The sequence below is a fragment of the Anolis carolinensis genome, chromosome 1, assembly GCF_035594765.1.
Source record: "Anolis carolinensis isolate JA03-04 chromosome 1, rAnoCar3.1.pri, whole genome shotgun sequence".
NCBI classification, from domain to species: Eukaryota; Metazoa; Chordata; class Lepidosauria; order Squamata; family Dactyloidae; genus Anolis; species Anolis carolinensis.
In genome coordinates this window covers 129,053,669-129,080,083 of record NC_085841.1, presented here as the reverse complement: position 1 = coordinate 129,080,083, position 26,415 = coordinate 129,053,669, and the positions used below count along the sequence as shown (strand labels likewise).

The 26,415-nt window shown below is 37.7% G+C and overlaps 1 protein-coding gene across 10 annotated transcripts in view; it reads left to right on the top strand.

Annotated features, from left to right (window-relative positions):
• The window catches only part of phf3 (PHD finger protein 3), a 61,460-nt gene that overhangs the window by 3,330 nt on the left and 31,715 nt on the right, over nucleotides 1-26,415 (top strand). For 4 of the 10 annotated variants that reach the window (XM_062969076.1, XM_062969075.1, XM_016995942.2 and 1 more), the window contains exon 1: nucleotides 9,619-9,757. The exons of 3 other annotated variants lie outside the window; for them this stretch is intronic. Coding sequence is in view for 2 of the 7 variants with exons in the window: in XM_008116880.3 (XP_008115087.2) it covers nucleotides 9,526-9,757 (232 nt within the window). In the remaining 5 variants the exon portion in view is untranslated. Of the gene's footprint in view, nucleotides 1-9,502; nucleotides 9,758-26,415 lie in introns of those variants that run through there. 3 more of the 10 variants (XM_008116880.3, XM_008116882.3, XM_008116886.3) reach the window with 2 other exon arrangements.

Sequence of the window (26,415 nt, the reverse complement as noted above, 5' to 3'; positions counted from 1 at the left end):
ATGTGTGAGAGCAACAAGTATTCTGGTGGATAATTAATCAGCATTTAGTGCTCTAGTCTAGAGAATGTGCCCATGCCTTTGTCTTAGTCTAAAATCTGCAATTTTTCAGATGTGCATTGTGTATTGTGTTCATTATTGAATTGGTCAGGTCCAGTTCTTACTCCCACCTACTAACTGGTTGCTGATGTGCTTTTTCCTCACAACATTATTCTATGCATGTCAATGCCATTCTTTTTCTTCATCTGCACGTCTGTTCTTTCAACCAAACTTGATGTTTTGTTCCATAGTCCTTGTTAATGTAGAGTATACTTTGTGGTTCCACTTGAGTTACATAACTAGGATATATTTATTTTGCACTTTTTGGGTGATGTAGGGTGCTATAAAATATGCTATAAAATACTATATAACTTAATACAAAATGCAGTCATAAAATAAAGGAAAAAAATAGTAAATGCAGCACCTGTGTAAGAAATATTGTTATCTCTAAAATGTTAAAATAGAACAAATTATAATGTATTGATGGACAATAATAACAATACAAAGGGGGGGTATAGTTGGAGCAACAAAATCAGAAAGCCAATATGTAATAAAATACTTTCATAGAATAAGCAGTATTCAACCTGGTTTTATGATCCTTTTCTACACTTACTCATAAAGTGGTTGCTTTTCTGTCATAATGTTAGCTAATTATGGATACTTTCAAATTAGCATTCCCAAGAATGCTGGAAATACTGTTCAGTAGCTTTAATTTTACAGAGAGATTTTGTGATAAAGGTGCTTTCTCAAGTTTATGAGCTTCAGTGCAAACATAATTAGACACAGTAAACTGTTTATGGCAAATAGCATATAGCAACTGTGTGGCAGATTCTTCTAGTCTGTTCTTAACTATCGTATTTCATTGCATAATAGTCACTTTTAAAATCTCTTTTTTTTTTGGCTGAAAAAAGGAGGGTACAACTATGATATGGTGAAAAAAAGTGCCCCCTTCCAGCTACGGTTCTTTACCCTGCTGAATCCAAAAGTAGGGGAGTGAAGCATCATAGCTCAGTGAATTTCTGATTGGTCAAGTGAAGCATTGTAGCTAGAAGGGGGCGGGCACATAGATGAGCCAATGAAGTGGGTACCATGGAGTGAGGAACTAAACGTGCAACTTACACGAAGAAAGGAAAAATGCCAAAGGAATTCAACTGTTACACAATACAGTAGAGTCTCATTTATCCAACACTTGTTTATCCAACGTTCTGGGTTATCCAACACATTTTTGTGTCAATGTTTTCAGTACATCGTGATATTTTGGTGCTAAATTTGTAAATACAATAATTGCTACATAGCATTACTGTATATTGAACTACTTTTTCTGTCAAATTTGTTGTATAACATGATGTTTTGGGGCTTAATTAGTAAAATCATAACCCAATTTGATGTTTAATAGGCTTTTCCTTAATGCCTCCTTATTATCCAACATATTCGCTTATCCAACATTCTGCCGGCCTGTTTATGTTGGATAAGTGAGACTCTACTGTAGTAACTATTACACAGTGAAATACAATATGCTTATTTAAAAGCCCATCTGAATTCTTTGGGATTTACTTTTTTGAGGACAAGGTCATAAATGTTCATTTGAAAGTGAATCTTGAAATCTATAGCTAGAATGGGAGTTTGTAGAAATGTTGGGCATAAAGGAATTAGGGTACTATGTACAGTGGGACTGCGTTTCTAAATTTATCATGGATAGTAGTGAAATTTATTGCAATTAGCTTCCACTTTAAGTTGCTATAAAGCCATTTTGGAGGATATGATCTCTAGGAATTGTCTAGATTCTCTAATGTGATCATGTTAGTTTGAGTTGCTCAACCTTTGAGTTGAGCAGGAGTTTGTGTTGGTAATTTGTGATTTTTAAAGCTCTGTTATTTTGTAGCATGTCTTGAAAAAGCTGCCAGTCCACTCTAGAGTAAATACTCTAATGCTGTTGTGTGACTTCATGTTGTTTCTGACTTACTACACATTTTATATTATAATTATAGTTTCATAGTATTTTTTCTGTGTCAGGAGTGGTTTGAGAAACTGCAAGTTAGTTCTTGTGTGAGAGAATTTGCATTCTGCAAGGATGTTGCCCAGGGGACGTCTGGGTGTTTTATCATCCTGTTGGAGGCTTCTCTTTATATATCTGTGGAAGGTCCAGGGTGGGAGAAAGAACTCTTTTCTCCTTGAAGCAAATGTAAATATTGCAATTGGCCAGCTTCATTAGCATTCAATAGCCTTGCAGCTTCAAACCCTGGCTTTTTCCTGCCTGGGGAGAATCCTTTGTTGGGAGGTGTTAGCTGGCCCTGATTTTCTGGATTGGCCTTGATTGTCTGGAATTCCTCTGTTTTCTGAATGGTGTTCTTTATTTACTACCCTGATTTTAGAGTTTTTCAGTACTGGTAGCCAAATTTTCAATAATAGGGAGGAGCAGGCACTGAGGTTGCTCCCTGGGAGGGGCCAGCAGGAATATAACACGGGGGTGTGGCCAAAGAGCAAGCCACACCCTCTGTCATTCTCCCCAAGGAGAGGGCAGAGAAAGAAAGAGATAGATATATCCATATATCTATTGATCTATTTATGTTTACACTCTGAGGCAATAGAATTCTACTATTTACAACAGGACATGGATTGCTTATCACATGAGCAATAATATATCCCGTGTTCCAGAGTTGCCAAACCAGACAATCTCCATATCTGCACAGAGAATGGAACCACCACAAATGCTGCCTACCCACAACCATTGTGAAATCACATATATCTGAAACCTACTCTTTCTCTATCCTTTTTCCCCCATTGAACCAGACTGGGCCATAGCAACGTGTGGCCGGGTACAGATAGTTTGTAATAGGAACTTAGAATATTCACCTCCATGTTCGCAGCCTCTCTGTAAACTTCATGGGGCTTGCAAGATTGACTGTAAACATGAGGCAAGGCTTATAAATTCTTTCTAAAAAGGATGGCAGGCAGCAGCAGAGGCAACAGCAACCCCCAGCAGTTGCCTGCTTCTATCTTGTGAATGCCCCCCCCAGCCTTCAAGGCAGAAACTGGTGTGCTCCTCGCCATAGATTCGAACATTGAATCTGCAGTTGATTGAAACTTAATATTGTCAGCCTGCATATACCGATGGCCTACTGTACTACAGAAAACTGATTTAAATTATCTAGCTTTACCAGTCTGTTTTTTACTTTTAAAAAAGTGCTTTAGTACCCAATAATCTTCAGAAAAACTGGGTGTTTGTATGTCATGCTTATTTGGCCTTGCTTGAAAAGGAGCAAAGCATAAAAGGAGGCTTAGCTCTACCTGATGATGGCCACTTGTTTATTTCTTACTAGCTGTGCCCGGCCACGCGTTGCTGTGGCGTTGTCTGGTGGTGTTGGTGAGAAATTGTTGAGGCAGTGGTGGTATTGAATGTCTGTTGTATGGTTGTCTTTATGTTTAGTATGCACACTGAAGTGGATTATATGGCAGTGTGGAGTCAAGATAATCCAGTTCAAAGCAGATAATATAAGATTCCAAATGGGTTATATAGCTGTGTGGAAGGGCCTTGAGTCTACACTGCCATATAATCCAGTTCAAATAAGATAATCTGTGGAAGAGGCCTAAGTGAGGCCTAACATTGCCTCTCCCCTGGACTGAGTAGTTTGCTAGGAAACTAAGTGGGCGGAGCTTAGCCTTCAAACTGGCAGCAATTGGATAAAAACTATTATTCCTCTCCCTGTAATTAGGACTTTATTTTTCTTTTCTTTTTGTTGTATCAACCTAGAGCCGTGAATGATGGGTTGTGTTGTCAAATTTCGAGGTTGGGGGGCCTGTAGTTTTGTTGTTTTGTCCGCTGCCCTGATGCCATCACTCTTTTATATATATAGATTTAGTTTAAAAGACCAGCAGGTTTTGGCATCCAAATTGGCCATCAGGGGTTATACAAATATAATTCTATTATTTCCATTAAACATATTTGAAAGTACAACACAGCATTAGCTATATGGTTTAAAAACATATATATTGCATTGCTATAAGTATTGAAGATTTTATTACATCCCTTTAAACATAAATTTCTGACTATGTGTTAAGTCAAAAAGAAGTGAAGAGTCTCATTACTCATTATTCATGCATAATCCCAGGAGAAAAAAAAACCTTTCCATAGGAGTTGGTCACAAAGATATCTCATGCAGTTGCTCTAAGTGTTTCATCAGTTTTCTTCTCTTGTATATCAACATTATCATCACATTTAACATTGTAAATTGAAATCTTCATAGAGGCTGACATAAGTTTGGTTTTTAAAATAAACAAATGACCATCTACCATCATGTGGAGCCCTAGTTCCTTTTTTTTGTTTGGCTTTTGTTTCTTTTATATACTCACAGGTTCTCTCCTTTGGCTTCAACACAGATGATGGATGTGTAGAAGCTGCGTATTTTGCTAGAGTTAACTTCTATATAGTATCCCAGCATTTTTATGTCTGGTTGTTGAGTATTGAGATTGGTGAAGAGTTTGGTTTAAGGATCTGAGGTGGCTGGAGTGGGGAAAAGGGGGGGGGTGATGCATGAGTGGATAGCTACTCACACTGTTATATCTAGCCCATGGTGTGTGCTTCTAAGTAAATTTAGTAAGGATTAAGACAGGGGTCCTCAAACTTTTGAAGCAACGGGGCGGTTCATGGTTCCTCAGACTGTTGTGGGGCAGGACTATAGTTTGAAAAAATATTGAACGAAATCTTAAGCACACTGCACATACCTTATTTGTAGTGCAAAGAACATAAAAGAACAGCACAATATTTAAAATGAAGAACAGTTTTAACCAACATAAACGTAACTTTATTTCAGTGGGAAGTGTGTGCCTGCATTTGGCTGATGAGATGGTCAGTTTCCAGTTCCATACCTGTCACTACCAGTTGTAATAAGTGATACAAGTGTGTCATTTTTTTCTTTTCCTGTAGCTATAATGTCTGCTGCTGTTTTGTATGCAGCTTGTAACTGAGGGAGAATAAGGGGCTCTGAGGGGGACCTACTTCACAATGTATCCAAACATGAATCAAGGGACATGAAAGGCACACTGATTCAACCAGAGAAGTCAGCCATAGCAGAGCACTTGATGAACCAACCTGGACACAGCATAATATTTGAGAATACAGAAATGCTGGACCACTCTAATAACCACCCTGTCAGACAAAGAGAAGCCACTGAAATCCACAAACATGTAGACAATTTCAACAGAAAGGAGGAAACAATGACAATGAACAAAATCTGGCTACCAGTATCTTCCCGGAAGATCTCAGCGATCGGGTGGGTTCATAGGGGACGACGAGGTCACGAAGATAGGCAGGTCCCGAACCGTTTAGAGCTTTATAGGTAATAACCTGCACCTTAAATTGGTCCCGGAATATAATCGGCAGCCAGTGGAGCTGCTTGAACAAGTGGGTTGACTGTTCATTAAGAGTCTGTCTATGCTGTAGGATTATTTCAGCCTCACATCACTTTAACTCCCATGCCCTGTTGCTATGGAATTATGGGAATTATAGTTTTAGCCCTTTCTGCCAAAATATTCTGGTGCCCACTAAACTACAAATGTCCTGATTTTATAACATTAAGCCTTGGTGTCATATAGCATTAATTCTACAGTGTAGATGCACCGTGAATTTCATCAACCTACAATGTACAGGTTTTTAAAACCGAAATAAAATCAGCAGAAAGAAAAGCCAATTCCTTTTGCCACTATGATACTGCTTTGTCCCCCACAATATAACACATTGTTTTTTTGTGGTAAAAACATAATGAGGAAAAAAACCCTGAGTGCTTTAGATGAGAGATAATCTTTCTCTTGCATAAAAATGGGAGAGGAGCAAATGAGCAGTCACTTGATTTTGTTTAGGAAGGGCTAAATAGACATACTGATGGCATGAAAGACAGATACGGCGCTCTGGAGCAGACATAGTTTTCCATATAACAGCCAGAGTGATCTTTGGGGAATAGCCAGGATTAAAGAATGATCCAGTCTGATCTTGGAAGCTAACTGGTCTCATTCCTGATTAGTAGTTGGATGGGGGACTACTAACCAATATGGAGTGCTGTATGTTATATTTCAGAAAAGGAACTGGCAAACTACCTCTTGAGAATTGCATACCTATTAGATCCTTTTGAAAATCATGGGATATTATCATAGGTTGACAGACAACTCGAAAGTACATAAACACACAAAGAAGGATGCAGAAAATAGCACTAGAAAGTTTTTAGTGACTTCATGCACAAAGTAATCTTCATAATATGTGAAACCAAGAAGCACAGAGGGTACTCTTCCAGGAATCCTTTCAAAATGTGGAACTAAATTTCCATTACTGAGCAAAAGACATACCTATTGTCTTGTTCTTAATGCAGGGTGAGGGGTTTATTATGGATCATAGGAACCCTTAGGGAAACTTGGCATCTAGTTGATACCACATTAGAGGAAGATGAGAAGAGACTTTGTGTACTCACAAGGTACATGCAGCTTGAAATAGGGAAATAAGACAGACTTGAGCTTTTGTAATTGGGGAAAAAGTCACTCCTGCCTATCTGTATATGTGAACTGAGGCCAATTTCTTAAAACCATGAAAAGGCATTGGGTCAGTGGTTCAATTTACTGATATCTTCTTGAAATTATTCTCAATGATGTGCAATACAGGTTGAGCATCCCTTATCCAGAAATCCAAAATACTTCAAAATTGGTGCTGATACCTCTGTTTTCTGATGCTTTAATGTACACAAACTTTGTCTCATGAAGTTTTTGAAAATATTGCATATAAAACTATCTTTGGGCTATGTGTATAAGGTGCATATGAAACTTACATAACTTTCATGTTTAGACTTGAGTCCTATCTCCAGGATCTCATTATGCACATCTATGCAAACAGAGATATTCCAAATAAAATAAAATAAAAATAATTCAAAACACTTCTGGTCCTAAGCATTTTAGATAAGCGAAACTGAAGGTGTACTGTGAAAGAGTTTTTTTTAATAATAATAATAATAATAAAATAAAATCAAAATTGTTTAAGTTACAGTTTTTTGTTTGTAGAAAAAACAACTGGATTGCCAAATAATTTTCAAGTGATTATTTAAAAAAGACCCCAAGAATATCTACTTCCCATAAGTATGGTGGGTCCTCGGCATCCATGGACCCCAGATTTGTGATTTCCTGCTCATGTATGTGTGTTCATGTTACAGCCATTTGATAATATGGGATTTCTCATTTACCTTTTTCCTATCTGTGTGGCATCCCAGAATGGAATTCCCACAGATAAGGCAGACCCACTATACTAATAAAAAAAAATTGTTGATCTCTGATTGATAGCCACCCTGAGTCCCCTCAAATGGTGGGTTAAAAATAAAGTATTAATAAAGTATTATCATTATATTGGTGGTAAAGAATATCCACGAAGTTGGGGTATCTTTCACCAAAGGGGATCACATTTCCAAACATAATCTAATTATAAAGAATACTTCCATTTGAAAAACGAGGCAACCTCTATAGAGACTGATGAAATAAGAGAGGCACAGACTTGCCAATTAGACCAGTACTCCTTGAGTTCACAGACATCAGATTTTACAGTGATGCAGTGTTTCAAATAACAGATCATTACAGATGATACCTTGTATGTGTAGCACTTTTAAAGAGTCAAGGTGAAATATCTGATAGTGGGTAAATAATTCAGATTGTTTTTGGATTAAGAACAAAATAAGATTTCTTTACAGCAATAAGTAGTAATGTAGTTTGTGGTTTTACATAACTGCTTTTAGTTCTTTTGTGGGAAACTGCTTGATTAAAGTTGCATTGAATCCTTGCACTTGTTGAATAATGACAGTTCTGAGATGTTACACTCAGTTTTTATGATCGTAAGGATCATCCAATTCCTTCACATTTCAATAACCCTTATTTATTTTATTTATTTATTTACAGCATTTATATTCCGCCCTTCTCACCCCGAAGGGGACTCAGGGCGGATCACATTACACATATAGGCAAACATTCAATGACTTTTAACATAGAACAAAGGCAAGACAAACATAGGCTCCGAGCGGGCCTCGAACTCATGACCTCCTGGTCAGAGTGATTCATTGCAGCTGGTTTCAGCTGGCTTGCTGTCCAGCCTGCGCAACAGCCCGGGCGCATTTGTGTTCATTATACTAAGCTAATATGTAGATCTTCTAAAATTCAGCTTTCTTCTTGTAGTTGTTGGTTTGAACTTCCAAATGTAGTTTCTTAGAAGATCTTAAGTTAAAAGCAGTGCTTTGAAATTAGAATAACTTTTAGTATTGTAGCTTACCATTGGGCCATGCTGACATATAGCTTTATTTTTATCTTGGACAAAACTTGTTATGAGTTATTTTAATTTGAAATATATTTAAATACATTTACGATATAGTTAAAATTAATTCCATGTCATACATAATAATTAAGCATGTTAATGTTGTGAACATCCTCCAGATGTTCTTGAATTGCAACTCCCAGTATCCCTCACTGCAGGATGACATGAGTCCCACCTTTTGGTTAGAAAGTATTTGCCTTTTGTATGTGTAAACGGCCCTGAGTCCCTTCAGGGAAAGAAGGTGGGTTAGAAATAACATTATTATTATTATTATTATTATTATTATTATTATTATTATTAATTATGTTTTGTCAGATGTTGACATGGATTTGAGATAGTGATTTTCCTAGCAGATCATAGCAGCTCAAGTTAATACAGTATGTAACTTTGAATGCAATTTTCCTGCTTCTTGGCAGGGGATTGGACTGGATGACCCATGAGGTCTCTTTCAACACTATGATTCAGTAAATTCCAGTAGGACTTGAAAATACTCATATTTGCATTGGACAAGATGTAATTTAAGGGCCTTCCAAATTTGCTTTTCTTTTTTGGTTATATAAGATTAGCATACATTTCTTTTCAGTAACCTGGACCAGGAATCCATTGCTGTTCTCTGTTACAAAGACTGGGATTTCAGTTTGCATAAGAGAAGGGATAGCTTGTTATGAGCTCCTTGATTCCTTCAGTGTGAGTTCCATTATGTCACATTTCTTTCCTCGCTGCCTTTTCTCATTTGATAAGTCTCTATCTGGGAAGCTTGGCTGGAAGAGAAGTGTGGGCAAATGTTGTAAGAAAGAACTTGTGCTGTGTAGGGTTGAGCGCACACACCCTCCCTTGTGTTTTTTTGTCTTTATATTTCCCCTATACCTTGTAGCAGAGGTGCTCTGGTTGGGGTTCCAAGATCTGTATGCCACCCCCTATTTAAATTCATACAATCTAAAGGTAAATTGTTGAGTCTTCTGTCATTGCATTAAGATAGATTTAAATTAAAGTAGATGAATTACAAACAAAAACAAAGAAATCACTTTCAATGAAGTATACAAAGTAGTAACAAGTTAGATCAAATTTGTTATTTTTTTAGGTAATTTATCATTCATAGCTTATTTTTCTTATGGTATTTTTCTTGTCTTTCTATAGGGATTAAAGACACAGGAGTCTTCATGGATATAGTTGATACATTTAACTATTTAATTCCTACTGAACACTTAGATGATGCCCTATTTCTGGAGAATGAAGTCTGTGAGGATTTTAGTACAAGTCAAAATGTCTTAGAGGATTCGCTGAAGAACATGCTCAGTGATAAGGACCCTATGCTAGGATCTGCAAGTGCTCAGTTCTGTTTGCCTGTTTTGGAAAGCACTGATCCAAATTTCCAGATGCCTTGTTCAACAGGTAACTCTTTCTTTAATTTTGCACTTTGAAATAGAGGAGTATTGTAGTATTCTTCTACCTTGTTTTGAAATTATGATTTTTTTCCTGCCCTTTGATGTCTTGAAGCATAAGGACAAACTACTAGCTGTTCCTCTTTTTATCTGATGTGTGTGTGTGTGTGTGTCTCTTCAAGTTGCCTTTTGACTCATGGTGGCCTTCTGAATTTCATAGGGTTTTCTTAGGCAAGAAATAGAAGTAGTTTTGTCAGTTTCTTTCTCTGAAATATAGCCCACAGCACCTGGTATTCCCAAAGTAGCTGAGATTTAAATGAGACATGGAGAGGTATGCTTTGCACTATGTGGGGTAGACGTTTTCTTACCAGTGTAAGGATGTGACTTGTATAAGTAAATATAGTTCACAATCTGCACTTTTAGGCTGCATTGTTTTGAGAGTGCTCCTGCTTATTTCAGAAATTTTTAGCTTAAAGAAGAGACTGGATATGCATTTCTCAAAGCAGTTCAGCCTAGTGATCTGTACTTTGATACAGACAGTTTCTGGATGATATGCTTTTTCTCTGCATCTTTTGCCTAGATTGGAGGTTTTTTTAGCAGAATCAACAGTGGGGTGATGGTGGAAGAAGATTGGAGAATATAGTCTATTGGTATCACGCTGCCATAGCATGTTCTATAGTAAACAGTGCAATAAAGATTAAAGTGGGAAAGAATGGGATTGTACTCAGGCTGACCTTGCAGTAGCTGTGTGTGCCTCCCTACAATGGGAAATGTACATAGCAGCTACCATCAGCATATGCAAACAGCAGAACAAAGAAAATCAAAATACAGATGCACTTACCTTTCCCAACTACACTCAACATGTTGAAAAGCATATGTCTTCTACCAAAATGGAAATGTCAAGAAAAGTTAAGTGGAGAAAAGTTACAGAAAAATCCCTAGCCTCTAAAAGGAATATATTTTTATTCATGCAAGCCTTATCTGACATGCAAGCCTTTTCTGACTTTTCTTTTAATTGTGCAGATTGTTATTTTTGGATGAAGGGTTTGCTGACCTGCAAACCTACCTGTATTTTTCCATGTTATTGCTGTTTCTGGTACCATCTTCTTAAAGACATACTACCCACTAGGGTTGGGCCCAAATCCTGTTTCATCTGTTCCTTTTGTGGTTTTGTACCATTCCGTCCATTCAGATTTCAAGGAATGGTACAACCCCATGGGAACAAAAGAACGAGTGAAACAAAAGGCAGAGGGGAACGGTAGCCATTTGGTTGGCTAATTTTCATTTCTGGGCTGTAGGCCCGGCTCTCAGGGCCTATGAGCCATCGAGCACTTGATACTCGTAGGCCCAGCTCGCAGGGCCTGCTGCTTTGCCACCGAAGGCCTGAACATTTTTTGATTTTTTCAGACCTTGGATGGAAAAGCCCATTTGTATAGGCACCCATTTCCATAAGGGGCAGACGGAAATGGAAATGGGGCCATACGAATGGAACAAATGGAAATGGTAAGTAATTCCATACAAATGCACAACCCTGCTATCCAGCAACACGTCTACTTCATTAATTTAGGTATATCTGGGACTTAAATATAAAATACTAGCTGTGCCCGGCCACGCGTTGCTGTGGCAAAGTGGTGGTGGTATTGGTTAAAAGTTCTTGTGGAATTTTTATTTGACTTTATTTGTATTTTTTAAATTAATTTTATTGTAACGTATCTTTTTTATTTATTATATTTTATTATTTTGTTGTATTATTTTTAGTTATTTTGTTATAGTATTTTATTGTATTAATTTTTTAGTGTTTTTAATTATTTTATTGTATTATTTGTATTTATTTTATTTTTTATTCTTTTATTAACACTGGGCTGAGTGGGTTGCTAGGAGACCAAGTGGGCGGAGCTTAGCCTTCTAAGTAGCAGCAATTGGATAAAAACAATTATTCCTCTCTCTCTAATTAGGACTTTATTTTTCTTTTCTTTTTGTTGTATCAACCTAGAGGCATGGATGAGGGGTTGTGTTGTCAAATTTCGAGGTTGGGGGGCCTGTAGTTTTGTTGTTTTGTGGGTCGCCGTGAGGCCATCACTCTTTTATATATATAGATGCTGTGGAGGTCCTCAGTATAATAATACAGTAGAGCAGGGGTCCTCAAACTTTTTAAGCAAAGGGCCGGTCCACAATCCTTCAGACTATTGAGGGGCCGAATTATCACTTTTAAAAAATACGAACAAATTCCTTTGCACACTGCATATGTCGTATTTGTAGTGCAAAAAGAAAAAAGAAAGAAAGAAAGAAAGAAAGAAAAAAAGCACAACAACAACAAAAGAACAATACAATCTTTAAAAACAAAAACAATTTTAACCAATATAAACATATCAGGATTTCAATGGGAAGTGTGGGCCTTCTTCTGGCCAATGAGATAGTCAAGTTAATTAGGATTGTTGTTGTGTGCCTTCAAGTTATTTCAGACTTTGGGCAAGCCTAAGTCTAAAACTGAGGGTGGGGGCCAGGTAAATGACCTTGGAGGGCTTCATCCGGCCCCCGGGCCATAGTTTGGGGACCCCTGCAGTAGAGTCTCGCTTATCCAACATAAATGGGCTGGCAGAACGTTGGATAAGCAAAAATTTTGGATAATGAAGGATTAAGGAAAAGCATATTAAACGTCAAATTGCGTTATGATTTTACAAATTAAGCACCAAAACATCATGTTTTACAACAAGTCTGCCACTTGTTTGGGAGCATGGCTGCACTTGTGTTGTTGTTGGGCATGTTGGCCCGCTATGCGTTGCTATCTAGAGAAACAGCTGTGGATCTGGGTGGGAGGTAGACTGCGTTGGATAATACAGAACATTGGATAAGCGAAGGCTCGATAAACAGGACTCGACTGTATTGGAATATATACGACTTCATCTAATTGTAGCTGTTGCACTCTATTAATTTTGGTGTTTTTCATTTGCTCTCTCTGGGCAATATGCCTCAGGAAATTTCCCTTGGTTCCCAACAGGTTTTCTGACCCTCCATATATATATATATACAGTATATGTGTGTGTGTGTGTGTGTGTGTGTGTCTCTCTCTCTCTCTCTCTCTCTCTCTCTCTCTCTCTATATATATATATATATAGTTTAATATTAAAAGATAAGGTAGCATAATGCTAATTTGTTTCTCTGTCCATCAATAACTTGCCTTAGTGAGATGACTATTTTGGCAAGTTTGGGGAGGGGACAAATATGTAACTTGATATTTGAGGCACAGATATCTACAAGTTAATAGTTTTTCATTCTGTGAAGTAGATGTTGGAGTAAAAAATGTAGTTTTAAAGGACTAATTTTGTCCTTTGAGCTCAGACCTTCAATCTTTGCTTTTTAATTGATTTCTTGCGCTTTCTACATCCCAATTGACTAGCCAGGGCCAGCTATAGTCATTTTGTGAATGGACAAACCTGTGCCTCTCCAAACATGTGGAAAACTTAGGGGAGCATCCAGGCCACAATCAAAACTCTGAGTATTTGCTCATTCCGAAAAAGAAACTTTTGATTTTGTGTTTCCCAAACTCATAAAAATAATCTATCTCCCTTTCTCATCATATTTTTAACTAGTAGTCTGTTTTTCCGATGTTACTGTTGCAGCCTGTGAATTTCACATCTGTCTTTGCTATCTATATATATAAAATGATAAAGTTGTTTGCGCAGTGACTATAACAACAAAACTAAACATCCCAGAAATACGAAATTTGGCAACACAATGCAAAAGGCTTGCCTCCAGGTTACAACAACACAACCACACCACAAAACCACAATCCAGACCCACAAAACTCACAACAACGCATCATGCGATAACAACACAACTAAACGCCCCAGAAATACAAAACTTGGCAACACAATGCAAAAGCCTTGCCTCCCAGTTGTAACAACACAACCACACCACAAAACCACACAGGACCCACAAAACTCACAACAACGCATCGTGACTATAACAACACAACTAAACGCCCCAGAAATACGAAACTTGGCAACACAACGCAAAAGCCTTCCCTCCAGGTTGTAACAACACAACCACACCACAAAACCACAATCCGGACCCATAAAACTTACAACAACGCATTGTGACTATAACAACACAACTAAACACCCCAGAAATACGAAACTTGGCAACACAATGCAAAAGCCTTCCCTCCAGGTTGTAACAACACAACCACACCACAAAACCACAATCCGGACCCATAAAACTTACAACAACGCATTGTGACTATAACAACACAACTAAACACCCCAGAAATACGAAACTTGGCAACACAATGCAAAAGCCTTCCCTCCAGGTTGTAACAACACAACCACACCACAAAACCACAATCCGGACCCATAAAACTTACAACAACGCATTGTGACTATAACAACACAACTAAACACCCCAGAAATACGAAACTTGGCACACAACTAAACGCCCCAGAAATATAAAACTTGACAACACAACACAAAAGCCTTTTCTCCCGGTTGTAACAACACAACCACACCACAAAACCACAATCCGGACCCACAAAACTCACAACAATGCATTGTGACTATAACACAATTAAACGCCCCAGAAATACAAAACTTGGCAACACAACACAAAAGCTTGCCTCTCAGTTGTAACAACACAACCACACCACAAAAACACAATCCGGACCCACAAAACTCACAACAACGCATTGTGACTATAACAAATACAACATTTGACAACACAACTCATCCTCCTCCCCAATCCCTACATTCACACTTGGCCTCCAAAAAAACAATTACAATAATAACAATGACAACAACAACAATAAGAATCAACACCATCACAGGCAAGAAACAGCCAGGCACTGAGGCTGAGAGGCCAGTCAGTGCTACACTGGGCCTCCAAAAAACAATACAGTAGCCTCTAACTTATCCAACCTTCATGACCACTACAACAATAATAATAAACACCTACACAGGCAAAACAAAAAAAAGACTATTGTACTACAATAAAAATATAAACCGCACTCAGCAGAATCAGACATTACAATTAACAACAAACCAAAGACAACAGGGATCTCAAGCAATTATCAATCAACACAAAAACTGAAGAAGGTAACAGACTTCAAATACTACGACTAATGTGAGTATAAAGAAGGGTGGAGGTCACAGCATCAATACAACCTAATGTAGACTGACCAACACCACCAGACTCAGACACAGCAACGCGTGGCCGGGCACAGCTAGTTATTGTATAAAACAGTAGAATGGATTTTGTGATCATGGATATAGATATGCAGTCAAACATGCTCCTGATGAAAATTGTTCTGCCATTTGAAAGCATATTTAAAATTTTGAGAACATTGTTCAGGGATGTTTAACATATAGTAAACCTTCCTATTGTGAATAGAAGGTTTAAAAAGTCAGTCCTTAAAAACATTTGTATCATGATATGTTCATCCATCTCTGTTCTGAACGATCTTAACTGATTTAATATGGAGGAACATTCCAACCATCAGTATTGCAGTAATCTCTGCTTAGGATTCAATTATGGTAAAGCAGTTATGTTACAGTATGCATTGCTGTAGAAATAGGGGTTTCTTTCTTTTAAAAAAGAAAATGGTAAAAGATTTCTTTTCAAGTATTCATGGAAAGTAATGCCGTACTGGCTATATTTTCTCTTGGCATAGAATTTCATTGTTGCCTCATGAAATGATACATGTTGATTATTCAGTTAGAATGTCTATTAATTCTTTTGTCAGTTCAGATAGTCACAGAGCCTCCAGTTGGGGAATAACTCAGTGTAGGAAATAGCTATTCAGCTAATTAAGTACATGATAGCCAGCTCTCTGGTGTGTGTGTGTGTGTGGTTTTTTTTTTTTTGGGGGGGGGGGGGGTGTCAACACTTTTAGAAGTTTGTGGAGCTATTGAGTGGGGCAGAGTAGATATCTAAACTTTCGTTAATTTAATAATGTGCTATTGTCATGTATAGCTTAAAACACTATCATTTGGTTTGGTTTTCTGAAATATAAAAAATTCAAATATAATTACAAATATACTCAGGCTGGAGATGCTGAAAACTAATAACCCAACTGGATCTTGGATATTTGTCAGCTGGGAATATAAAAATGTACTGTTTTTACTCATGTATCATTCAAACTAATTTATAAATAAGGGCACATTTGAGAGCCAAAATTAAGGATGTGCTTACAAAGTGGGCTGAATCCAAGAACATTGCAACTGCTTCTCTATTTCTTAGGAAGCTTTTATTTATTTTTATTTTTGAACTGTAGCTAGCCTTTTCTGAGGACAGAATTCCTTTGAAACTAGTGCATTTTCATTGCAACCTTCTGTGCAAAGGAATCACCCCTGAAGTTTTTGGGAAGCAGTTGCGGATTAAAAAAAATCTTATGTGTCTTCTTGGCAAAATCAAGTTTTCCTTTTTTTTTTGGAGGGGGGAGAGTATTTGGAAGCCATGGATGTTAGAATGAATGGATGTTGAATCTGTGGATATGGAGGGCTGTCTGTACAGGTTTTGGTTTTCTGAGCTAGGTCAAAGGACAATCTGACTCTGACTCCAGAAGCCTCTAGCCAGTTGTTCTATTTGTTTGTTTTAAATGCTGTCTTACTTTTTCTTAACATTTACACCTACTTTCTGAGAATAGAAGTTTGGTCAGTGTACACCTCGCATTCTCAAATGTTCCTGCTCTTCTATAAAATCTCTAAAATATTTGCAAAAGGGGACTGGACAGTAGCTAGTTTATGAAAGCATATTATTTTAGTTAAAAATTCAGCAGCTTCATGCTGCAGATCTTAATAAGTAGAGTCTCACTTATCCAAGCCTTGCTTATCCAAGCTTCTGGATTATCCAAGCCATTTTTGTAGTCAGTGTTTTCAATATATCGTGATATTTTGTTGCTAAATTCATAAATACAGTAATTACAACATAACATTACTGCGTATTGAACTACTTTTTCTGTCAAATTTGTTGTATAACATGATGTTTTGGTAGTTAATTTGTAAAATCATAACTGTACCTGAGTTAATATTATCAAGCTCTAGCAACTTGTAGCCACTTGGGGACTGATACAAAGAATTGTTCTGGCTTTAATGCAGTTTTACGTCCTTGACTGCCATCCAACTATTCGGCCCATTTCGTACTTCCAATGTAGTAGTATTATAGTTATTTGTTCAGATTTCTTCTTAGTTTGTCTTAATTCGTTATCCTTTGGTTTGCCAGAATTGCTTCTCTTTTTTCTAAATTTGGCAAGACTTCCAGTACTTCAAAGAAATAATTTCAGTAGATTAAAGGAGCTGGCATGTTTTTTGAACATCTTTATGCCTGTTTTATAATGTTCTTAGATGACCTCTGTTTTCTCAAGGAATTTAACTACCTGACCTGTACTTGATAACTTTCATTTAACTTCTACTCCCATTTTCGGACATTTCTTAAGATACATTGCATTTTTAGGTTGTTTTTAGGTAATTTGCCAGCACTCTTTCACTGTTCCCCAAATGGTCAAAACAGATTCACATTTAAGCAGAAATTTGCTTTTTAAATCTAGGGCTGACTGTTCCCAGACAAATTTATTTAGCGTATTTTAAATATAGGTTATTAGCAGGGCTGTAGTCGGGGGGGGGGGGGGGGGAGAGATTTAGAAGTTCAACTCACTCCCCACCAAAATATTTTCTGGCTATGGCCCTGGTTGTTAGCCATGACCTCATCTTGTCTTGATACAATTGGTTTTTGAGTATAGTAGTTGGAAGTTGTAGCTTCAGCATTTACTGTCTCCTTTCCTTTGGCTGTCTTTTGTCCAAAGTATCTCTGTATTTTATTTTCTCGACTGTGTGTTTGTCAACATCATCATTATCATTATTATTTTTGTTGAATTTTTATTTTGATAAAAACTATTCCAGAATATCTTGTGGAAGTGGATGATGATAACATTTATTATTCATATGTATTTTTCCTCTTTTGGGACTAAAAACAGCTTTAACAAGGCATTATAAGATTCACTACATGAAAGGGAATAGGTTTATGGAAGAACAAAAGCAAGCACACTCAGTTATGTTATTTTTGTTGTGTGCCTTCAAGTCGTTTCCAACTTTAAGCAACCCTAAGGTGAATCTATCAGGGTGCTCTCAGAAGCTGAAAGTGTGTGACACCTAAAGTCACCTATTGGGTTTTCACTGCTGAGCAGGTAATCAAACTCTGGTCTCTAGAATTGTAGTCCAATGCTCAAAACACTGCACTAGAATGGCTATCCTTACAGTGACCATCCAGAATGGAAACTGCTGAGCACAAGGAGAAGCTTTGTGCCTTTCTCTCATTCAACTTTATCCTTGAATGAGGATTGCCTTTTTGTTTTACAAAGATGTTGTCATGTATATTTTAATATTTATGCTATTTCTTCTTTAGCCTAATTTCCTTCATTGTCTTTATCATTTTATTGATGGGCTTTTATTCTAATGGATAATTATGGCTTACAGAAAATCTCATTGGAGCTCAAAGAACTTGAAATTATGAAGAATCCAATTTTAGTGCTTCTAGTGATCTAAAATCTTGTGATTCTAGTGCTGTCTTTAAAACTGTTACTTCAAATTATGGGTGGTTCTAGCAGCTTGTATTTAAAAGAAATTTGATCTGTTGTCTCAAGATAATTGCTGGTGTTGTTGATATTGTTTTATGTTGAATGATAATGACGTAATACACTGAACGAGAACTGGTGTTCCTGGCTGTCTACTTTGAATGGCAATGGGCACCACAACTCTAACCCCCTCATATTGCATGGGATATTTTTTTCTACATACAGTGTTCTCTCCCTACTTTGCGGTTCGCTTTTCGCTCCCTCACTGCTTTGCAGTTTTTTTCTGAGCGGTGGCACATGCGCAAAAGGTGCCAGTTTCCCTTTTGCACATGCACCCTCCCTCTTGTCGGCATCGAGCCAGGCCACCCTGGATGCCGATGAAAGGGAGGCGCATGCGCAAAAGGGAAACTGGTAGGCGCCCGGAGAGGAGGGCGGCAAGAAGAAGTGCAGGAAGAAGGCTTAAGAAGGAGAGAAAGGCCACCTAACTACTTATATAATGTGTAAATATTAAAATAAATATAGTGCCCTTTCTTCATGGATTTTCACTTACTGCAGGTGGTTCTGGAACATAATCCCTGCAATAAGTGAGGGAACACTGTATATCCTTTATAACAGCTTGAGAGGTGGAGAACAGCCAGAAATTGGGTGGCTGCATTGACCCATGCTGGACCACAGAGCCCTGCCCCCATTTTCATGTGGTCTCTGTGGTCTTTGGTTGAATAGAATAAAACAGTGCTTTCAAAAGCAAACTAATAGTGCATTCATTATAGCGAAACATTTACATGCTTCCTTTAATCACCCCTTCAGTAGTTTGGCTAGAGCATTCTGCATGAGCTAGGTTTCTGAATATATTCTGAAGACAGATCTTTAGAGAGCTGTATGTTACCGTGTTTCCCCGAAAATAAGACAGTGTCTTATATTATTTTTTGCTCCCAAAGACGTGCTAGGTCTTATTTTTAGGGGATGTCTTATTTTTCCATGAAGAAGAATTCACATTTATTGTTGAACAAAAAAAAATGAACATTATATACTGTACAGTAGTTGTCATCACAAACCAACATAACCAAACCAGACAAACTATGACTCCTGTCAAGAATTTCTTGTTACTACTGTATAAATATAAATAATGTAACATTTTAATATATTATTACCATTATTTCCATGTACAACTTGTGTGTACATTTACCGATCCTGCAAGTTCTGGTGTTTTGTTTGGCGGGCGCCGGGCATGCTTCCAAACAAAAACTTTGCTAGGTCTTACTTTCGGGGGAGGCCTTATATTTAGCAACTCAGCAAAACCTCTGCTAGGTCTTATTTTTTGGGGATGTCTTATTTTCGGGGAAACAGGGTAAATATGGGACTGTCACTGTTGTAGTTCAAAATATATTGAGAGCCAAAAGTTATCTACCTTGCTTCAGTGTATATATATATAGTCCTGTATTTTTCACCAGATATGTACTTTGTAAAGACTATATTTGACCTTAAAGAAATACATAGCAAGAGGGAGAATTCAGGAGGCCAAATGAAAAGAAAAGGCTCATAGGCTAAGTAGGGCCTTTATAGGTAGATTATATTTTTTCTGTGGGACTATATGCTACTGTTATGGGAAATGAAGCCCAAGAGGTGGTTTTAAGGAAACACTGAGAAAAATGGGAGGCATTTAAAAAATCTGGAGTGGCCGCAGTGAAGATTTACTAATGAGCTCGGTTTTTTAAAGCGTAGAAGAGAACTGCAGTTATACAGGACAAAGAAAGATTATAGTACACTCTCAGTTAACCAGCACCATGGGGGATTGGTACATGTAGTTTCTGATTGCTTGAGAGCTGCTATTAAAAATAGGCCTAACTAATATTATATCCAATGCTATACCATACCATAAATTCTATATGGACTTGTTATTAATATTTAAATACTGTAATTAAAAACAAATTAAGACAAAGATAAACTTAACTTAATGTAACATATCCACTCAAAAATGATTTTATTTTTTTAAGCTATTATTTTTTTCAATTTTTTGTGGGCTGCTTGAGAGTTTTGGTGGTTTGAGTTCCGATTGACTATAAACCATATCATAAATTCTATATGGACTTGTTATTAATATTTAAATACTGTAATTAAAAACAAATTAAAACAAACAAAGATAAACTTAACTTAATGTAACATATCCACTCAAAAATGATTTTAATTTTTTAAGCTATTATTTTTTCAATTTTTTTGTGGGCTGTTTGAGAGTTTTGGTGGTTTGAGTTCCGATTGACTATAAACCAGTTCTGTAGAGATTGTGTTAAGAAAGAAATAATAGTCCCGTTGTTCAGCAAGGATGGTAAAATGTAAATGGGTGACAAATGGCAGAACAAATGACTACATCTTCTCTGAAGTGCAAAATTATGTGTAGCTTACTCAGGTATCACGACTGGTAAGGCATCAAGATTAAAATTCAGGACTGATATGTATTTGTTTTAGGAAATATCAAGCTGCTTTAAATAAGTTAGTTTGCACGACAAGAATAATTGCTCCTAGATAACTACAGAAACTTGCTGAAATACTCTCAAGGCTTTCATATTTGAGAAATCTTGAGGGTTCAGTGAAGTGACATAGAAAGATGGAAAATCTTCAAAAACTTTATCCACCTTCAAAAAGGTAGGAGAATATGTGAAAACACAGATAGATCACTTTGACTTTGATACTAATGAAGGTGCTATGTATAGAGAGTTGATTTGTATATACCACCAAAGGTATTTTATGGATTGGTAACGAAAATTGAACTAATTGATTAAAAGTTAAGAGACACGAGCAAAGTTCTGCATTATACACAACAAAAACATATATAAGCATAAGAAGGACGCCTTAGGTGACTAGTATTTCTGAAAAGAACCAAAGGTTCAAATTAATCACAGGCTGAATAAAGCAAAGCAGCAGCATATTTGATTTTAGTTTTTCTTACTAAAACTTAGTTTTCAAGGGACAGCCAATAATATTTTATTGTATTATTCACTACTGAAACTTCTAGAGTGCTTTAGCTATTTTGGAACTATGCTAACAAATATATAGACAAATTGAGATCAATAATTGGGATGGAAAACAAATCTGTGATTAAAGATTTAAGAAACTGAGGATAATTTAGCCTGGAGAGAAGATTGAGGGAGGATGAACTCAAAGAGCCATTACAATACATGGAAGAGGCCAAAGACTTAGCCCTAGATTGTTACATTGCATGGAGATTCATTCATTCATTCATTCAGTCATTTCATTTATATACCGCTTTTCTCACCCCTGGGGGGACTCAAAGCGGTTCACATCAAATAAATGGCAAAAATTCAATGCCTCACATACGATTAAAAACAGTATTATCACACATCTAAAACAATAACATAGGACTATAAATTAAACCATTAAAACTATAAACCATCAAACATAAACATGTTATTCAATATTTACATAAAGTTCATGATGAAGGTTTGGGAATTAGGTATTTTCAATATGCTAACAGCAGGTTATCTTTGCCACCTGAGTCAGAAGTGCTGCAATAATATTTGGGAACAATAAAAAAGACTAGGTGAAATTCAATTGAGACATACCAGAGGCACTGTTGGTAGATCACTTACCTATCCTGGAAGGTAAACATTGGGGAGAGCAATGTTACTCTCCATTGACTTCATAAAGAATCAAATACAGTCAGTCCAAGCATGCTATTAAATTATGTGAATCATTAAAGGTCAAATCACAGTAAGAAATGGGTGTTTCCTGAAATCTTTATTCAAAGAAGGGAAGTCTGCTCACATTGAAGACAGTGTTACTCAAAATGATGGGCTCACATTTGCTAGTGCTGTTTTGGGAATCTTACTCCCACCCCACACTCTCTGAAGCAAGAAAAGGACAGCAAATCAGAAACAAGCAGAATTAAGGCGTGAACTCACAATGGCTGTTATCCAGCTAGTGGCACACAGAGGTGTAATTATCTTATATGTGTGTGCCTATTTTGTGCTCACTGTAGAGCAGGCTTGTCCAACCTGTGGCCCACACAAAATCGTAAATTTACTTAAAACATTAGATTTCATTTTTGGAACTTGGTTGCAGTTTCCAAGTGCAAACTTTGTAGGCAACAGAATGTAATAAAATAATCAGAGTATATTACATCTAAAAATATCAGAGCATTATCTGTAATACAGGTTATAAATGCAAACAGTTCAGACGGAAGACTTGCTTGACCATTTTAAAAGACCCTCTGAAAGGGGCAGCAAATATAGGATTATTATGTGAGGTTTTTTTTTTGTTTTTTTTTGCTTGTCCGTGATATTATGAAAACTATTTATGGACTTTTATTGTTCAGGCTGGGTGGCGTCAATGGTGTGAGAAGTCTCATAATAAAATAGGAAATAAAAACATGTGTATGTATGGTCCTATCCTTCTCCATTCCCTGGCAAGAAATCACTTTCACCTGTCTCACCACAACCTGCCATGCTTTGCCCTATAGTAATAACAGGAATTCGCTGCTCGGCCAGTCAAGAACCCTGGTGTGGCAGCCAGCGCAGTGGAAGATAGTGGCTTGAACATCAGGCAACAGCTTTGGAGACTAGGGTTTGAATCCCTGCTCAGCTATGGAAATATGCTAGGTAACCTTGAGCAAGCCACATTCTCAGCCTCAGAGAGAGACTAAGGCAAACAGCCTTAGACTTCGGTTGAAAGTTACCTGTGCATATTAATGGCAGGATTGTTACTATTACTGGTGCAAAGAGGCCTTTTTTCCTTGCTGCCTTTTGGCAGCAAGAGAAGAGAGAAATAAGGCTTTTGGTGGCAAGGGAGGATGGGGAAGAGGCTATTGGCAGCAAGGGAATCGAGGAAAAAGCTTTTAATGGCAAGGGAGGTGTGGGAAAGGCTTTTGGCAGCAAGGGAGGCAAGGAAGAAATGCTTTTAACAGCAAGGGAGGTGGTTGGGAAAGGCTTTTGGCGGCAAGGGAAGTGAGGAAAAACTCTTGGTGGCAAGGGAGATGGGTGGGAAAGGCTTTTGGCAGAGTAGGAGGTGGGGAAGGGGAGGAGCAGGAAAAAGAAGGAAAAGCTTAGAGGAGAGGGGAGAAGCACAGAGCCTCGCAGTATGCTTCACAGAGCCCCAAGGGCTCAGCAGAGCATACTTTAAAAACCGTTGACCTAGAGGGATGTCATTTCAAATTTAATGGCAGTGGCTCAATGCTATGAGATCCTGGAATTTGTAGCTTGTGAGGCATCAACATACTTTGGCAAAAAGGTCAATGTCTTTCAAAACTTCATGATTTCATACCATTGAGCCAGGGCAGTTAAAGTGGATTCATTTACAGCATAGATGCACTCCAAGTTTTGATTTTCAATTGCTGAAAGTTTTAGTGTCCTAACACTTGTTTTTAAAAAAGGAATTCTAAGCAAGAAGCAACTGTAATAGCCAAATTACGAAGAGAGCACATTTTGCTGCTACACATTACATTAGGCAGGAAATCCTTTTTTTATTTCAAGGTTTTGAAAATTGAAGTGTGCATTAGATTTGATGCCACATTGGGCTCGAGTAAATACTGTAGATGATCTTAATGTAGGCATGTTAGCCTTAGAGATGATACCTAAAGTGAACCAAAGCCTTCTATCACACCTTAAAGAACCTTTAAAACAGGGGTCTCCAAACTAAGGCCCGGGGGCCGGATGCGGCCCATCGAAGCCATTTATTCGCCCTCACGGCACAAGGGCAGTAGGGGGTTGGGCTAAATGACCCAAGGGGTCTCTTCTTCTCTTACAACCATCATCATTATTATTATTATTATTATTATTATTATTATTATTATTATTATTATTATTAACATTGAGGCTGGGTGGCCATCTGTCAGGGATGCTTTGCTTGTGCTTTTGGTGCACAAAGGCAGAAAGGGGTTGGACTAAATGGCCCAAGGGGTCGTCTTCCAACCCTCTTTTTTTATTATTATTATTATTATTATTATTATTAACATTGAGGCTGGGTGGCCATCTGTCGGGGTGCTTTGCTTGTGCTTTCGGTGCACAAAGGCAGGAGGGGATTGGACTCAATGGCCCAAAGGGTCTTTTCCAACCCTCTTTTTTGTTGTTGTTGTTGTTGTTGTTATTTATTATTGCTCGGTGGCCCATTATAGTCCGGCCTCCAACGGTCCGAAGGATCGTGAACTTGGCCCCCTGTTTAAAAAGTTTGGGGACCCCTGCTTTAAAACATGTAAGGAAATTATAACTATTATTGTCAGGATTTTAATTGGGTTTCCAATTTAATCAGTGTACTTGTGGTATCATTATTCTGAAATAAGAATCATTATTTAAGCATAATATGTACATTGCCCTCTCCTACATAGCACATACAATATCCTTTGTGTAAATTGGGATAGTAAAGTAGAATGCACCGCTGATCAGAAAATATTTGAAGCAATATTAGGAAAAAATCTAATTTAAATAACCCCTTCCTTTCTGGGGGAAAAAGTATTTAGTCAGATACCAATTGTACAAGTTCTCCCACTTAAAAAGATGAGAGAGGTCTGTAATTGACATCATAGGTGGACCTCAACTATGAGAGACAACATGAGAAAACACATCCAGAAAATTACATTGTCAGATTTTTCACAAATTTATTTGAAAATTATATTGGAAAATAAGTATTTGGTCACATACAAACAAGCAAGATTTCTGGGTCTCACAGATCTGTAATTTCTTTTTTAAGATGCTCCTCTGTCCTCCACTCATTACCTGTAGTAATGGCACCTATTTGAACTTGTTATCAGTATAAAAGATACTTGTCCACAACCTCAAGCAGTCACACTCCAAACTCCACTATGGTGAAGACCAAACAGCTGTCCAAGAACACCAGAAACAAAATTGTAGCCCTGCACCAGACTGGGAAGACTGAATCTGCAATAGGCAAGCAGCTTGGTGTGAAGAAATCAACTGTGTGAGCAATAATTAGAAAATGGAAGAGATAAAAGACCACTGATAACTCACGCAAGATCTCATCCCGTGGGGTCAAAATGATCACAAGAACGGTGAGCAAAAATCCCAGAACCACACGAGGGGACCTAGTGAACAACCTGCAGAGAGCTGGGACCAACGTAACAAAGGCTACCATCAGTAACACACTACATTGCCAGGGACCCAGATCCTGCAGTGCCAGACGTGTCCCCCTGCTTAAGCCAGTACATGTCTGGGCCTTACTGAAGTTTGCTAGAGAGCATTTGGATGATCCAGAAGAGTATTGGGAGAATGTCATATGGTCAGATGAAACCAAAGTAGAACTGTTTGGCAGAAACACAACTCGTCGTGTTTGGAGGAGAAAGAATGCTGAGTTGCATCCAAAGAACATCATACCTACTATGAAGCATGGGGGTGGCAACATCATGCTTTGGGGCTGTTTCTCTGCAAAGGGACGAGGGCGACTGATCCATATACATGAAAGAAAGAATGGGGCCATGTATCGTGAGATTTTGAGTGCAAACCTCCTTCCGTCAGCAAGCGCACTAAAGATGAAACATGGCTGGGTCTTTCAGCATGACAATGATCCCAAGCACACCGCCAGGGCAACGAAGGAGTAGCTTTGTAAGAAGCATTTCAAGGTCCTGGAGTGGCCTAGCCAGTCTCCAGATCTCAAGGCTATAGAAAACCTTTGGAGGGAGTTGAAAGTCCGTGTTGCCCAGCGACAGCCTCAAAACATCACTGCTCTTGAGGAGATCTGCATGGAAGAATGGGCCAAAATACCAGCAACAGTGTGCCAACCTTGTGAGGACTTACAGAAAACATTTGATCTCTGTCATTGCCAATAAAGGATATATAACAAAGTATTGAGATGAACTTTTGTTATGGACCAAATACTTATTTTCCACCATAATTTGCAAATAAATTTGTGAAAAATCTGACAATGTGATTTTCTGGATGTGTTTTCTCATGTTGTCTCTCATAGTTGAGGTCCACCTATGATGTCAATTACAGGCCTCTGTTATCTTTTTAAATGGGAGAACTTGTACAATTAGTATCTGATGAAATACTCCCCCCCCCTCCCACTGTACATCTGATTATTTAACTAGTTTATTTCTATAGGATCTTGCTGCTGTGATATAGAATTTTCCAAACTTTTGTCCTTTT